We start from the raw sequence: 17,467 nt of genomic DNA, 5'->3' as shown, positions 1-17,467 counted from the left end.
ATACCTGCAGTATTTTTATTACAGTATTTTATTATATTTATATGAAGAATCAATAAGATAACATCTGTAAGGCATACCGAACACCTTAGAGCAAGGGTCCCCAAACTTTTTACAAAGGGGCCAGTTCACTGTCCCTCAGACTGTTGGAAGGCTGGACCATAAAAACCTAACTCTAACCCTAACCCTAGTTGGGCAGTAGTATACACAGTGTGGAATCCACTCCCCCAGATCACTGCTCATCATGCTGGAGTTTTCCATTGTGCAGCCACATAATCCTTTGCGTGACACCTTGTTCTAAGACGCCACACAAAGGATTATGTCACTGGGAGTAGTACTGTATGTGAGCAACTCTGTGCTTTGAGGTGCCACCACATACAGTGCTCCTCTCACTAACCACCAAAATGAAAGGGATCCCCTTCCAGAAGTTGGGGACCCCTGCCTTATAGCATTAAAGAAATGTCAGCAGTTAATATTTCTAATCATTTACAGTGCAAAGATGCATTGATTGGGATGGTAAAAATTCCTGGAAATACATTCTGAGTCACCAAAAAAACCCATTAATATTAAGTTATATTATAAAACATTAAGTGTCATTTAAACTTATGTCAGTATTCCATCATGCATAGGGTCACACAATAAGACTATGGACATGAGGGGTCATTGGTTCTAACTCCCTCATTTTAGAAATAAGAAAAGGGCTAGCAAGAGGAAGTGAATTTCCCAATAACACTGCTATTAAGTTTCATAAAGATTTTGAGCCCTGTCTTCCAACCTCAGAGTTCTATCTCTTTTTCTTACATCTTGGAATTCATATCAAGTATCAGTTCCAAAGATAAAGAGCACCATAGGCTAGTTAATTGGAGATATGGGACTTGCCTAGGGTCATACATGAGGGACATGGACAATCTTTGGGTGCCATTGACAAGCTAATCTCCAATTCCATCAAGTAATACTTTACAATCTGTAAATAGGATACACTCATGTCTTTGTGTTTTCTTTAACACATAAATAATTTGACTTTTACCCTTTGTGATTTTATCACCTGAGCTGAGAAGGGGAAATCAATTGGTCAGGGAACTCCTGACCAACTGGCTATATCTTGGCCCTTCTGTGTGTGTGTGTGTGTGTGTGTGTGTGTGTGTGTGTGTGTGTGTGTGTGTGTGTTTCTCTCTGTCTCTGTCTCTCTTTGTCAAAATAAAATGATTCTTTCTGATCCCTCTGCCCCCAATCTGCAATATAAGGCTCACGATTATATTATTGAGAGAAATACATTTCCAATGAGAAGTGAAATCTGAGTCATTCTCTAATCTTCCCTATTTCTTAATCTTTCATATAAATTAGTTTTCAATTCTTAATTGTCTCTAATACAGGACTCATCTCTCTTTGTTTTACCATTCATATTGCTCTTTTGCCTTTTTTACAGTCCATCATATCTTACTTGACTCTTACCATAGAATCCTAATTGATCTCTTTCCTTCCCATCTATACCCTCCATAATCCATCCTACACTCAGCTGCCAAAATATTTCTAAAGGCTAAATCCTAAAATGTCATTCCTGTAAGGCATTTATATAGTGAATAGAACGTTAGACTTGGAACCTGGGAGACCTCAGTTCAAATACAGCCTCAGAAACTTACTAGCTGTGTGCCTCTGGGTAAGCCACTTAACCTCTATCTGCCTCAGTTTCCTCAACTATAAAACTAGAATATAAAATATAATAGTTACCTTTAAAGGTTTCTGTGAGGTTCAAATGAGACCATATGTCTAAAATGTTTAGCACAGTGACTAGAACTTGGTATGTATTTATTTACTAATATTATAAATATTTATTCCCTTCCCACTCTCTTCCTTTGATCAGATGTTTCAATGCCTTCCTGTTTGTTGCCTCTAGGATAAAATAAAAACTCCTTTGTTTGTTTTATAAAGCTCATTACAATCTAGCTTCAAACTATCTTTCTCGACTGATTTTGTATTATTCCTCTGAAGATACTCTATATTCCGTCCAAACTGAGTGACCTGCTGTGCCTTCTACTTCCATGCATTTGCAATGCTCTAATGATCCATAGTCTTATCTCTTATATTCCCAACTTCCTTTGTGGTTCCTATGAAGTGTTAACTCCAAAGCATGGGCTTTCCTGAGCTGTCCAGTTACCAGAGGGAAGGGGAAGAGAAGGAAATATGCTCTTCAATTGTCAATATTGCTTTGCACTTTGTGGGTTTTTTTTTTTTAGAATCATTTATGTATAGTATGTCTATTCTTAGGTACAACTAGGTGACACAATAGATATAGCACCTGGCCTGATGTCAGGAATATCTGAGTTCAAATCTGTCCTTGGACATTTACTAGCTGCATGATTCAGGGTGAACCACCTGTTGGCCTCAGTTTCATCATCTATAAATTGAGCTAGAGAAGGAAATGGCAAGCCACTGCAGTATCTTTGCCAAAAAAATTCCAATTGAGCTCACAAAGAATCTGGCATGACTGAACAACAATACCCCTAGAAGGATAAAGTCTCCTAGAAGGCAAGAACTGCTTTGATTTTTGTCTATGTATTTCTTGCCCCATGTAAAAATCTGACCCTTGTATTTGCTTTATAAATACTTATTGAGATGAGTTGAATTGAATGAAGTGACATATTCATTCTTAAAATTTAACTAAATTTGGCTTGTTTTTAGATGACTTGCTTCAGAATCTTTTTATACATAATCATTGAATATCTTTAAGGAAAATTACTATCACCCTTGTGATTAGTGGTGGCCTGTTTTGTATATAAAATATGAAAATACTCATATGATCTAAATGTAACAGGCATATTCACATATATTAAAAGGTAACATTTAGCAAAAAAAGATTGTGTCTGTGCTCCAGAATTCAAGACTCAAGTATTTCTGCTTTCGTTCTGATGGTCACTTAAAGTTTGAGTTATTTCCTATAGAATTATTAGGTATGAATGATTAGATTGTATTAGGTTAAGATGTGGCATGTTTTCTATCTAGCCTGTTTTTCTGGCCATTAAAGTGCTTCAAGAAAGTCTAGAAGGAGACACGATTGTATTAAGAAACAATACTGGATTTATAGCCAGAAGACATCATTTCACATTCTGCTTTAGACTTGTAAGAACGCTGCAACCCAAGATTGGTAATCTAAGTCATAATTTCCTTATTTATAAAATGGAAATAATAGCACCACCTCCACAAGATTATTGTGAACTGTGGTGGAGGCTGGAGAGAGAGAGAACTTGTAAACAAAACAAAAAAAAAAGTGACTCTAAGACAATTAGAGAGATAGAGGACTACTGTTTGAATCTTCTTTCTTCTTCACCAAGAAAAGTCTCTTCTTCAGCCTGGCTTTCCTCCAACTCTTGGTCAGTAAAATCTCAAAGAGAGCAAAGCCCCAAAAGCCAAGTCAAGCCCCCCAAGGGTCCTTCAGCCAGCTTCCACTTTTAGAGAGAAAATCAGATCCTCCTCCTAGCCAGCTGAACTCTCAAAGAGAAACCAAAGTCTAAAAGTTTCTCCCTTGATCAGCTTCAACTGCCCAGAACAAAAGACCAAGTCCAAAGCCTTTTAGATCCTGCTCCTCCTCTGTGTGTCCAGAAACCTCCCAACTGCCACTCCTGGGAACATTCCATTGGAACCTTCTCTTGATTGACAGATAGGTCTCCATTTTTTTTTTTACAAGTTCTCTCTCTCTCCAGCCTCTACCACAGAACCTCAAGTGATAGGTATCTTACCAAATTTAATAAAGAATCTTATAAATGTGAGCTATTTTTATTACAGGCAACAATGAAAGATGTATATGCATACATATGGAGAAAGAGAGAAGGAGAGAGAGAAAGAGACTAACCAAGACAGCAAATAGTAAAATGAGTGGGAATTTGATATCTAGATTAATTTAACTTAATAAATTACAGAATATTGATCATTTTTGTCCAGTATTTTCATGGAATAAGGAAGAGATGAGTTGGCTGAACACTCTTACCCATCTACCCAGCTGAAACCTGTGATGAGACTGCATTATCTGTGTAAGCCCCTGGCAGAGGCTCCAGCTACAAGGGAATGCCTCTAACCCACCACATGAGGTCCAGGGCTCTGATAATGGCTATCAGGGAGGAAATTGGTGGTGGGGGGGAACCTGACTGGACACTCTCAATCCCTCTAGATACAATGAAGAATTTTCTCCAAGGCAGGTCAGGTCAGCAGGTTAGCTCAACTGGAATCCAGTATATCAGAAGAGGATTGAAAAAAATAGAAAATTTAGCCTCAGGTCATTACAGTTCAAAAACTCTGGTTCAGTAAATCAACAGAGGGACAAGTCTATAGTCCACAGGGCAGGAAAAGTAAATGAATAAAAAATAAATAAAATAAGTAAACAAGAGAAAAAAAGAAAATTATAATTGAAAGTTTCTGTGAGGTTAAGGACAGAAGAACAGAACCAATGGAGGAGGATGGGATCCAGAGAACAAAAAGCAAAGCCTCAAAAAACCTAGGGTATTGAATGCAGGCTCAGGAGGAGCTGGAAAAGGACTTTAGAAATCAAATAAACAGGTTGAAGAAAAATGACAAAAGAAAAATAGTAGCCTACAAAGCAAAATAGGTCATCTGAAAACAGAGGCAGAGGAATCAAACAAGAAAATAGTTCACTGAAAGCCAGAATTGACCTGTTAGAAAATGAGGCAAAAATGTCTGAAGAAGAGAAGAATGAATTGAAAAGAAAATGGACTAATAGGAAAAGGACAATAAAAAGGACTAATAGGAAAAGGACAATAAAAAGATCAAGGAAGAAATTCAGTGTTTAAACATTAGAATTGGACAATTAGAAGCTAATGACTTCAGGAGACACCAAGAAACAATAAAACAAAATCAAAAGAATAAAAAAAAATAAAAGAAAATATGCAATAACTTACTGAGAAAACAACTAACCTGGAAAATAGTTCCAGGAGAGACCATTTAAGGATTATTGGATGACTCAAAAAGTCATAAATACAACAAGTTGGACTTAGTTATAGAAAGAAGTACGTTCAAATCCCACTTCAGACATTTACTATTGGTAATGGCAAGCCATTTAACCTGAGTTACCATTTTCTCATCTATAAAATTACCACATTCTTAAATCTCTAAAGTCCCTTCTAGCCGAAGTTAAAGGTGTAATGAGATCTAAACAAGGTAAATGCTATATAGGCTTATTTTTACTCTAAGGGGAAGTATACCTGTAATGACAGACAAAGCATCATCTTGTCTTTTTCATCTTTTGTAGGAGTGAAAAATTACCAATTATCTTATAACAAAAATGATATTTTTTTGCCAGAACCTATCATTCTTACATGTTCTGTCTCTTTTTTCCCTAATGATAATGAAATTAATCTAGCACTTTCTACATGCAAGGCACTATGCTAAGAGCTTGATGAATATTATCTCATTTGATCCTCACAACAATCCTGGGAGTTAGGTGCTATCATTATCCCTATTTTACTGTTGAGGAAGCTGAGGAAAACAGGTTAAATGAATTTCCCAAGGTTATAGAGAGAGTATCTGAGGCTGGATATGAACTCGGGTCTCTCTGACTTTAGACTCAGTATTGTATGACCTGTGCCATCTAGCTGCCTGATAACATTTGCTCAAATAAATATTCCCCATTACTCATGAGAATCAAACTCTTGGTTCCCAGAATCATAGAATCTGTCGGTTAGCAAAGATTTCAGTGGCCAATAAGTCCAATTCATTTATCAATGGAATCTCCACTGAAACCCCCCTGGCAAGTGGTCATTCAGCTTCTGCCAGAAGACCTGCAGGGATGGGTATTGATTCCTTTCTTTCCCACTCCCCACACATAATAGCATGATTCCAGATTGTGTTTTATCAGTCTCCTAGCATTCATTCCTGTTCTTTTGCCCTATTCAATGCCTCCTTCCATTTCACCATACAGTAGTTGACTGGTGAATATAAGCTTCTGCTCTCTCTGTCTGCTGCTGAATCATCTTTTCTTCAACTGATATGTCATAAGCACTTAATAAATGCTTACTGATTGGCACACAGCACAGAAAATGTGATTCTTAAGCACTTAGACACAAGAGTACTTCAGCATCAAAGTTCTTCCTCATAAATGTTTACCTGATTTTGAGAAAGTTGTTAAGATTTTTGTTGCAGTTGATATACTCATCAAGTATTTCTTCCTTAGAGAGACATTATTATCTACATTTAAAAAAGGAGCATTCCTATTTTTGAGGAAGCCAAAAAATAACATTTACTAACATGTATTTCACCACCCTGAAAGAATATGCAAGGTGTAGGAGTATATACTGCAAATCAGGTCATAAATCATGAAAGGATTATAAAATCAGTAGTTGAAATGCAGCCACAGAAGATCTTAAATAATTGAAAGAAAGCCTTGATTTAACTAATCAGCACGGTTCTGTTTTCATGCAGGAGGAGGTCCAAAATGAATATATAACACGGCGACAACATAAGGAATGGAAAAGATTCAAGGTATTGGATTTTATGTAATAAAATGTAGAGGATAAAATTAGCATCCTTGCCATTTTGGCAAAAACTATTAAACTAGTGATGACTTCAAATTAGAAGGTAAGAAGATTAAGGAAAATTAAATAATTGATGTAATTATCATACAAAAGAAGGGGTTTTATTGAAATTAGCCATAATCTTTTATTTCCCATCTAATGTAGTAGGATCATTCAAGTGACATAAAAAAGAAGACAGTATTACCTTTGCTTTCCATTTTTATTTACTCCAAAAATTTGCAAAATAAGGGGTATGGAAGTCAATGAAAAGACAGAGCTTGTCATTTGTTTCTAAGGAAAATTCTTTGGTGGGGGAAAGAGAAGTACTTCTGAAAGTGGAGCTTTTCATAAGTTCCCAGAGATTTGCTCAGGAAACTGCTGTCAGTTTAAAAAATTAGCTACCAATGTCATTAGATATGTTAGGAGGAAAATGAGGTGGGTAGGGGGTGGGGGCAAAGGAGACTGGGACTTCATTCTAGGTGTTCACCGCCATATTCTCTACTGGCACCAATGTAGGGAAAGATAAAATACTGCTGCAGTGTCCAAGGTAATGTAGCCACTCTTTCAGTAACCATTATTCATTTCTATTTCAACTGCATAATATATGGCATAGTCATGTCATTTAAGGCAAATTAAGGATCACAACTCTCTGTGATTGCCAGAAAAGGAGAAAGTGAAAAGGGCAGCCAAAAAACTGGGGATGATACATTTCATTTTCCTTGCATCGAACGCCATAGGGACACTAAGTACTCTTGAGTCAGATGACAGCTGATTTTCAAAGTGATTTAAAGACCCCTCTCCTTTGACTCAAAGTCTGGGTCCCCATGAGGTAAGGGCTTGTCAAACTATCACCGCTTTAGTCCAAGTTGTTTTCCCTCTCCCCCACTTTGTCCCCTGTATCGTGTCAGTCTGCACAGAGCTAAAAATGGTGTGAAAGATAGGGAAGGGTGGAAATGTGTTCTACTGACTGTCATAATTCTTTCTGAAAAAATACTCCCCTCCAGAGAATTGACAACACTGGACCACAGGGAAGAACAATTCCCACATTCAAACAGTGGTTCCTGCAGCTGGAAGGAATGATTTTCTTTTGCCTTAGGAACTAAGTAACTGTAACTGGGTTTTTTTGTTGTTGTTGTTGTTATTGTTCTTTTATTATGTTTTGTTTTGAACAGCTGATTTAGATATATTTGCACACTGGGTATGTCTATTGAATGGATATATGTGTAACATCCTCAAACACCAAGCACTTTCCAGCTATGGATCAACCTTCTCATTCAGCTATATTCCCGAGCTCTTTCCGCAGTATATGTAAATTTTTAGATTGATAAAATATATAAACAGATTATAGGAAAGTAATCTGAAAGGTGAAGACATTGGGGTTAAGGAGTCAGGAAGGACTATTTGTAGAAGGTACAATTTGAGCTGAATCTTGAAGGAAGCCAAGGAAAGTCAGAGTTTAGGACAAGATTTAGGATGAAGGACAGTAAGACACAGAGATAGAAATTTAGTACATGTAGTTGAAGATTTGTTGGTAAATTTTAAAACATATAGGGGACAGTTAGGGTGCTCAGTGTATAGAGAGCCAAGCTTGGAGGGGGAAAGTCCTGGGTTCAAATATGGCCTCAGATACTTTCTAGTCGGGTGATCCTGGACTAGCCACTTAACCCCAATTGGCTAGCCCTTACCTTTCTTCTGCCTTGGAAGTAATATTTAGTATCAATTCTAAGACAGAATACAAGGGTTAAAAAAAAAACAAAAACTTAAAGCATGTAATTGTGGCTAATACAAAAACCATAGCTGATCAGTTAAAAAAGAAATTAGACAAGAAGGAAGGGCATATAATCACCGTACTGTGGTAGATTAGGTGTGTTGTTGGAGTGTTCTAAAAGAGCATAAGGAACCTGCAAGGGAAACTTTATATATCTCAGATAGACTGCTGAAACTCATCATTAGCCTTAGCTGCTTATTGTAACGCAGACTTAATTACTAACTGACCATATTTCCAGAACAATTCATATTCTCCCCATAGGACAAAAATTAGTTCAATTGAACAAACATATACAAAGACAATTTTATATCATGGAACCCAAACTTTTAGTAGAGCATATTTTACAGAGACACATTATTATATTACCAAGCATGGTCAATGCATAGGAGAAATTGAAAATGCTTGGGGGGATCTGGAGTGGCATCAGCCATTCCTGTTGTAATAACAGGCATTTCAGTCATGTCCAACTCTTCATAACTCCACTTGGGGCTTTTTTTTTTTTTTTTGCAAAAATACCGGACTAGTTTGTGATTTCCTTCTCCAGCTTTTTTTTAGATGAGGAAACTGAGGCAAACAGGGTTAAGTAATTTCCCCAAGGACACATAGCTAGTAAGTATCTGAGGCTTTAGTTGAACTCAGATCTTCCTGATTCTAGGTCTTGTGCTGTATCCATTGATCCATCTTCTAGTAGAAGACAGTCAGACAAGGAAATCAGGCTTGGCTTTATAGCAGAGATGACTGGGAAATTGGAAGGCTCTTAAGAGTCATAGATTATATTCCAAAGAGATATTTAAAAAGGGGAAAGGACCTGTTTGTACAAAATAACTTATAACTGAGCTTTTTGTGGTGGCAAAAAATTGGAAAATGAGGAGATATCTCTCAATTGGGAAATGACTGGACAAATTGTGATATCTGCTGGTGATAGAATACTATTGTGCGGAACTGCTTGGTTTCTATAAGAACTAGAAGATATAACTATATATAACTATAAGATCTCCACAAACTCATGTGGAGTGAAATGAGTAGAATCAGAACATTGTACACAGAAACTGTAACATTGTGGGATGATCAAACCTAATAGACTTTGCTACTAATAGCAATGCAACAATCCAGGATAATCCCAAGGTACTTATGAGAAAGAATACTATCCACATCTAGAAAAGGAACTGTGGGAGTAGAAATCCAGAAGAAAATAGGATTTATCATTTGTTTATATGGGTATAGGATATGGGGTTTGGGCTTTAAATGAGTACTCTTTTACAAAAGTGAATAATATGGAAATAGGCTTTAAGGGATGATACATGTATAACTCAGTGGAATTGCTTGTCAGCACCAGGAGGGGAGAGAAAAGAGACGAGTGAGAGAAAATGAATCATAGAACCATGGAAAATATTTTAAAAATAAAGTTATATTTTAAAAAAGTCAAAGAGTAGAGATGAAGTTGGAAAAGCAAGGGATTAGTTGGAAAAAAAATAAATCCAGGCTCTAGAAAAGGGTGTGGAGAGAAAAAATGAAAGCACAGGAAAAGATTAACAGAGAATAACTAAGAGAATTCTCCCAATGACTTAACAATTTTGTCACTTTGGCCTTCCACTGTCTCTCTGAGCTTGTTTTCTTATCTGTAAAACAGATGACAATATTTAAATAATCTAACTAGAAGGATTGTTGAGAAAAAATTGCTGGTGGTGTGGTATAAACCAAAAGAATTTGTTATAGTTTAAAATCTAAATCTAAAGTTTCACTGTCTATATATGAGTTATTATTTTGGACATGCATAAAAAATAACACTTAAAGAATGAAGTCTAAATGAGTATAACTGATATTGGTCATGAAATCTTAAAAAATCTTAAAAAGCTTAAGTTCCACTTACTACACAAGACATTTTCTGATTCTTTCAATTGTTGGTATCCTTAGTTTTTTTGGATTGTTTTATATTTATTTTCATATATTCTTTATTGACTTATCTGGGTACATTTGCACATCCCATTCCTATAAAATGTTAGATACATGGCAAGGGGAATTTCATGTTTGTCTTTCTACCCCAAAGCTTTTACATAGCAACTGACATGAATTTATCTAGATTCTAAATAACTGTAAATTGTATTAAAGTACAATGTGACCATAAAGAAAAAAGAGGTAGAGAAATTACTTTTTTATTTTAAAAAATTCAGGGAGATCACTATGGTTTTCTGTTATTCTCTATTCTTAAAATCTATTTAATTTTAGTTTAAATGAAATCAAAATTATAATATCATTGTTTTTGCTGGTGTCCTTTTGATAATCTTCCTTTAGTAGAATTCCTTCTTTATTTTGTATACATGATGAGTTTTGCCTGGCTACCAAAATTAGATCAGGTGGATGACTGATGAACAAAAATTGAAAGTGGAAGTCTGTGATTCCTACAGTGCTGAATAAGTAATTAATTACAACTATAATATAAAAAGTACTCTTTGTCCTTAAAAAGAATCTTTTTAAATGCCTCAAACAATGGGCCACATTTATGTTGCAATATTGCTATTAAAAAAAGAGCAGCAGAAGCATCAATTTAAAAGAATCTTGAATCTCCAAGGCAGCCACTACTAATTGTCCCTATCCTATAGATTCAGACTCTGAAATAATTATTCAGATAAATTAATTTGAATAAAAATGGAAAATATAACCTAAGCTCTTATTCTATCTTGTTTATGTGGTCAGTACTTCTTTTAGCCAGGCATTCATAACATAATTTAAAACTCTGAAATATCTCATCTGTGAAATATCTCTTTATGGTTAAGGAACCTGAAAATAAAAATTCCTCTACTTTTTTTTTTCCTCCAGGCTAAATTTTACCAATTCTTTAGCTTCCTTCTTAAATCCTATTTTCCTATCACTTAATCATTTTATTGGTCTCTCCTGAACCCTCAAAGATTAACAGGAGGCCACTAAACTAATTTTCACTTGTTATGCTTGAATCTTTGTGTATCAAGTTACTATATTAATTAATCAGCTGCCTCAGGCCAGTCTCCCTGATAAAATGGAATATGTCATCCAGAAGTGAAAATTATTATAATTGTGGGATATGCCAAATCTAAGATGCTCCCCTTTTGATCATAGAATTGAGATCATTATTTATTTCAATAGGCTGAATAAATGTATTATATGTTAATCACAGATTGGAAGAGTTTTATCTATAGAGTCAAGTAGTAAACTGAAGAATTATATGGCCATTCAGCTGTAAAATAACTTTCTCCTGACATATACAGAAGAAATGATGTGAAAGTTACTTTTTGTCTTGAACTCTGGATAATTTTATTAATTTCTTGCTCCACAGAACTCAACAAATACTCATGGAAAGTAGTGTACTATATGCAGATAGAGAAAGAATTAGAGAGCCTTGGTTCAAATTCACTACTTACATGACTTTGAACTAAATTTACATGAGCCTCAGTTTATTCATCTGTAAAATGAATGTTTTGACTAGATAGATTCTGAAGTCTTTTCTAGGATTTCAATATAAGATTCTGTCACCCTAAAATATAAATCTTCCCTTCTCCCAAAATGTCTAAATTCTTCAAAGAATATGCACCATCAGAAAGGATGTATAATATAATTTGAATGGAAGGAAGCAGCAATATCTGAGAGGATGTGGAATAGCTTTGCTTTGAAGATTATATGTGAGCTTAGGCTTAAAAAAATTGAGTTCTGTTGTTTTTGTTATTTTGTAATCTGAGTATCAGATTGTTTTGGTTTCTTTTCAAAGTTTTTGCTTGTAAATCTTTATTCATCATTCACCATACTTATCAGACTATGCCTGAAAAGTAGTTCATAGTTTATCTAGACTCAGAATTCCAGGTATATGACCATTTGTTGTCATGAAACAGTGTAGACTAAAACAAACTGAAACTGTTGATCACCAAAAAACAAGGGAATCACATGGAGAAGCTGTCACACATTAGAAACAAGGAGAAGTAGTAGAGAGTGTCACAAAAGAAATGAGAGAGTGGAAAATGAGATATGCTATTTATATAGTAAGAGTAAAGAGTAATTGTTAAACAGCATTTGAATCTTTGAAATATGGAGAGAATGTAAAGCAGACCAGACCCTTTGCACCTTGGATGCAAACCTATGGGAGGACATGGATGACAGCTAGCCAAGATGTGTAGGCAGCGATAGATTGTGATTCAAATCCCTGGAAAGAACATTAACTTATGGATATTTGAGTAGGTAGCCATACTTATTATAGGAGACATAAGATAATGTGTATCCTCTTCCATTCTTTTTTAATGAAAGGGATCTCAAAAGTTGAATCCTTAATATTTCCCATAGTTTTAAAACTAGTTCTCTCTCCCTATCTCTGGCAAATGAATTTACTCCTAGAAGTATCTTTTATTACTCCTAACACTTTCTTTGCTATGCCAAAGCACTTATCATGAGAAACTTTTCACTTCAGTATTTCCTCAGACAAGCTAAATGCATTATTTATCACAGGCTCTTCATTTGACAGGAATTTCCATACAACTGCTATATTCTCAGGGTTTAGGGATGAGAGCAGAGGGATAAAAAAAAAAGAGGTAGAAGAAACAGTCTTCATCCTCAAATAATTTAGGACATTTTTTTTTCTGGAGGAGAAAAAGGAGAAAGGAAAAATCTACATTAACTAGAGAATAATGCAATGATATTACATAAGCATTAGTGAAATGTTGCATGATAGAATATATGGAAAAGTTGGAGACTACTTGTTACTCTTTAAGAGCAGTGTGGAAATACCTCTGAATGTCCTGAGCCAGCGGTTCTCAACCTCTCCATTTGTAACAAGGAGAATACATAATGCATATCAGGTATTTACATTCCGAATCATAACTGTAGCAAAATTACAGTTTTGAAGTAGCCACCAAAATAATTTTTTGGTTTGGGGTCACTGCAACATGAGGAGCTGTATTGCGGGGTCACGGCATTAGAAAGGTTGAGAACCACTGTAACCTGAGCCCTGACATCCAGGTGATATTAGACAAGATTCTTAATGATTATTAACTTTATTTTCCATTTCTTTATAAAAGTGATGAGATTGAATTAAATGATCTTCAAAATATTTTATGATTCTAAACCTATTATAACTCCTGGTATCATTATATCACTATTTTCCTCTGATTTCTTCTTATTCTTCATGTCAACTTTTACCAGCTTACTAACTGCTCTACTTGTCTCATCTCTTTCCACTCCAGTCAATCCTACACAGTGAAAGTGATTTTCCTAAAGTTCATAATAACCCTCGTTACTCACTCAATATCCATATACCTTTATGGACTTTAGAATAAAATATAAACTTTTTTATTTTTGATAGCCTTTTATAATAGGGTACTAAATTAATTTCCCCATCTTTATTTCCTTTACTTTTTAATATTTTTTCCTTTAGAATATTTTTTCATGGTTACATGATTCATTATTTACACACACACACACACACACACACACACACACACACACACACACACACACCTCTTTCCACCCCTGCCCTGGAGCTGATAAACAATTTCACTGGGTTATACATATATCATTGTTTAAAACCTATTGCCATGTTATTCAATAGAATAATCTTTTAATGCCAAAACCCTAATCATATCCCCATTCAACCATGTGATCAATCATATGTTTTTTTCTGCATTTCTGCTTCCACATTCTTTCTCTGGATGTGTTCTTTCTGATAAGTCCCTCAGAATTGTCCTGGGTTGTTGCATTGCTGCTAGCAGAGAAGTCCATTACATTCGATTGTACCACAGTGTATCAGTCTCTGTGTACAATGTTCTCCTGGCTCTGCTCCTCTCAGTCTGCATCAATTCCTGGAGGTTGTTCCAGTTGACATAGAAATCCTCCAGTTCATTATTCCTTTCAGCACAATAGTATTCTATCACCAATAGATACCACAGTGAGTTCAGTCTTTGCCCAATTGATGGACACCCCCTCATTTTCCAATTTTTTTGCCACCACAAAGAGTGAGGCTATGAATATTCTTGTACATGTCTTTTTCCTTATTATCTCTTTGGGGTAGAAACCCAACAGTGCTATGACTGGGTCAAAGGGCAGAGAGTCTTTTAGAGTCCTTTGGGCATAGTTCCAAATTGCCCTCCAGAATGGTTGAACCAATTTGCAACTCCACCAGCAGTATATTAGTGTCCTAATTTTGTCACATCCCCTCCAACATTTATCACTTTCCTTTGAGGCCATATTTGCCAGTGTGCTAGGTGTGAGGTACTAAATTAATTTTTGGAGACCTCTTTTGACTTTAGTCACCCCTCCCACATTCTGCAATCCAACCAAACCTGCCTTCTTATTTCCTCATATACAGTATTCAATTTGCAGTTTTTGTGTATTTGCACTGGCTGTTCTCTATGCCTGCAATGCACTTCCTTTTAGCCCGAGCTTAAATTCAAATCAATTCAATAAATATTAAGTACCTATTATGTAGGAGACCCTGTATTAAGCATACTAAGCTTTATAGAGTCTTTCTCTTTAAGATTCACCTCAATCATGAAGCTATTCTGGATTCTCCTTACTTCTCATATGGTCCTCCCAAACTACATCATAATTTGGTGTTTTGAATATATTTGCATTTTTCATTTTATATTTACATATGAATATACATTCACATAAAGCATATTACATATTATAATTTAATATGTATTATATTATTTTAATAATTATAATCATTCAATATATGTGAATGTATTCTTATAAATGCATTGCTCTCCTATATTACAATGTAAGCCCATTTGCAGTAGGGATTATTTCATTCTTTACACTTTTATTCCTAGATTTTAGCATTAGCAAAGTGGTTGATAAAAGATACTTAATAAATTCTTACAGATTGTTTATATATTTTACATCATTACCATCTGTCTTCATATCATTACTAAGCTGAATAACAATAAGGACTAAGGAATTAGGGTTAAATGACTTGCTCAAGGTCACACGGTGAGGAAGTGTCTGAGATCAAATTTGAACCTAAGACCTCCCATCTCTAGAATCAATTTTCAATACACTGAACTTCCTAACTTCCCTTTTACAAATTGTTTTTGGATGGATACTCTGATCTTCTATCCTTGCTTTTTCATATTGAAGTTGCTAATAAAAATAAACTAGAATAATTTGTATTAGGGGAGGAACCTGTCTGCAGATAACTTCCTGAATACTTTACACCCATTTTATTTATAGACTCCAAGTAGCAAATTTATAACAAATGGAGAATAATGAATGAACAGTGTTTGGTCTAAAGATATAAAAATTCAATATTTAATCATTCTATTACTGATTGCTATTACTTTTTGTTTTTTATTCTCATTCTTAAGTGTCATTTTTTTCTCTTTGCATTTTGGACACATGTTTTTAATGTTATGAATATTGTTAAAAGTTAAAAGTAATAAAGTTAATTTTTTTAACATTTATTTTGTTACAGAACAAAACAATGCAGGATTCTTTGGATTACAAAGGAGTTAAACCTGAGAATAGAAGATGGTGTCATTTGTGGGCAAAAAGAGAAATTGGAGATAATTCAGTTTTCTAAATGCTAACTGACTGTTATTTAAGGGACACCAATTCCCAAGAAACTTGGAAATTGCATGCAGGTTATATCTTCTTCTCTGTCTCTGTTTGTTTATTTTTTAATTAATCACAATCTTCCCTTTACCTTCCATTCTTCCTGTAAATCTCTTTTATTTATGTTAGGCAAATATAGGTTTCTGTTCCCTCATGCTTCCCCCTCCTGACCCCATTATGTATTTTTATATTCAAGAGTATAGTTCTATTAAAAAGCATTAAAATAATTGGTTTTCAAATGGAATTTAGTTTCCCCCCGTCATTGAAATAGTGTACATGCCTGAATAAAGACAATTTATTTAAACTGTTTCTCAAGAGTTTTATAAAATACAATATATATATTATTATTAGTAGTAATTATTTGAGATGTGCAGTCTACTTAGTGTAAACCTCAAATTTCCTTAGACTTATAAATGTTGGAAATTTCACCATTGGGATATTTCATACTTGGAAAATTTCTTACTGATAGTCTATTGGAATGGGAACTCCATTGGCATGGGAGGTTCCTTCTCTTCCCTTCTTAAGATTACTTTAGGACAGAAACCCTTTGCTGAACAATGGAAAGGACTTTGACCTATGCTTAAGCATAGAACAGGAATTTCTTTGAGTCTTGATTGATTTTAGAATTGATACAATGGAGATACTCCACCCTATTCAGTCCTAATAGGATTGAGTAAGGGCTGCAGCCTAGATCAAAATTTAATTATTCCAATCTCTACCATACTCAAGTTAACAGGATTTAGAAAGGGCTGTAGCAAAGGAGTATAGATTTAATCATTTGAAATATGACCTTCAACAGACATGTGCAAAAGCCAGAAACCTCTGGGCGGTCCTGGGTTAAGCGAGAGCCTCCATTGACAGGGAAATTGATGAAGAGTGATTGGTAGATGTGAGGACTGAGGGGAGGCAACTTGGATGGTGTCCTTAAAGATAGGAGGGTCTGGAGACTGGGGGGTGGTTGAGTTTTTGGTCGGTGTGGTTCCTGGGCTCGGGGGAAGCTTGCTCTGAAGGAAGCTGAAGGTGGGGGCCTCTGAGACTGTTTCTCCATTTTGGACACATGAGTAATAGGGACTGATCTCTTTTCTTTGCCCCAGCTATCTAAGGGCTTGGGCCTTTTGGCCCAGCCTAAACAGAAGGGGTATTTAAGCCCTATTCCCTTCTCTCCCCTTTCTCTCTCTATATATATCTCTAATTCCTTTCTTGCTCCTATTGTAATTAAACTCCAAAAAAGGCTGACGGCTGACTTGAGTTTTTCATTTAGGAATTACATAGCTGATTCCTGGGCGACCTTAAATTAATATATATCAGTCTTTTAAAGTGATTCCCTTGTAACATTGATCCCCCCTGATGATCATTGGGAGACTAGTCTCCCCATTGATCATTTAACATAATCATTTTGTAGTTCTAAATTCACTTCTAACTAAAGATATACACAATATTCAATTTTCTAGGAGAAATTAGAATAGTGAGAGAGGAAATAGAAAAGAAAAGAAAGCAAAACCAATGTTTGCTAGGCGCATTGACAGAAAGCCAAATTAGGGGCAGTCCCTTTTGGCATAAATGTTACAATAAATGTTCAATCAAAAGTTCAGTCCACTCAATCACATCCAAAGTT

The 17,467-nt window shown here is 35.3% G+C and overlaps 1 protein-coding gene across 7 annotated transcripts in view; it reads left to right on the top strand.

Annotated features, from left to right (window-relative positions):
* Window positions 1–15,892, top strand: part of CNBD1 (cyclic nucleotide binding domain containing 1) — a 634,668-nt gene extending 618,776 nt beyond the window's left edge. For all 7 annotated transcript variants that reach the window (XM_007488069.3, XM_056823346.1, XM_007488074.3 and 4 more), the window contains 2 exons: window positions 6,424–6,483; window positions 15,713–15,892. In XM_007488069.3, coding sequence (XP_007488131.1) covers window positions 6,424–6,483; window positions 15,713–15,820 — 168 coding nt within the window. In that variant the 3' untranslated portion in view covers window positions 15,821–15,892. The remainder of the gene's footprint in view (window positions 1–6,423; window positions 6,484–15,712) is intronic.
* Window positions 15,893–17,467: the final 1,575 nt, after the last annotated feature.

Source organism: Monodelphis domestica, chromosome 3 (assembly GCF_027887165.1).
Source record: "Monodelphis domestica isolate mMonDom1 chromosome 3, mMonDom1.pri, whole genome shotgun sequence".
In the NCBI taxonomy this organism is placed as follows: domain Eukaryota; kingdom Metazoa; phylum Chordata; class Mammalia; order Didelphimorphia; family Didelphidae; genus Monodelphis; species Monodelphis domestica.
The sequence above is the reverse complement of the archived record's forward strand: the minus strand, read 5'-3'. Positions and strand labels throughout refer to the sequence as shown.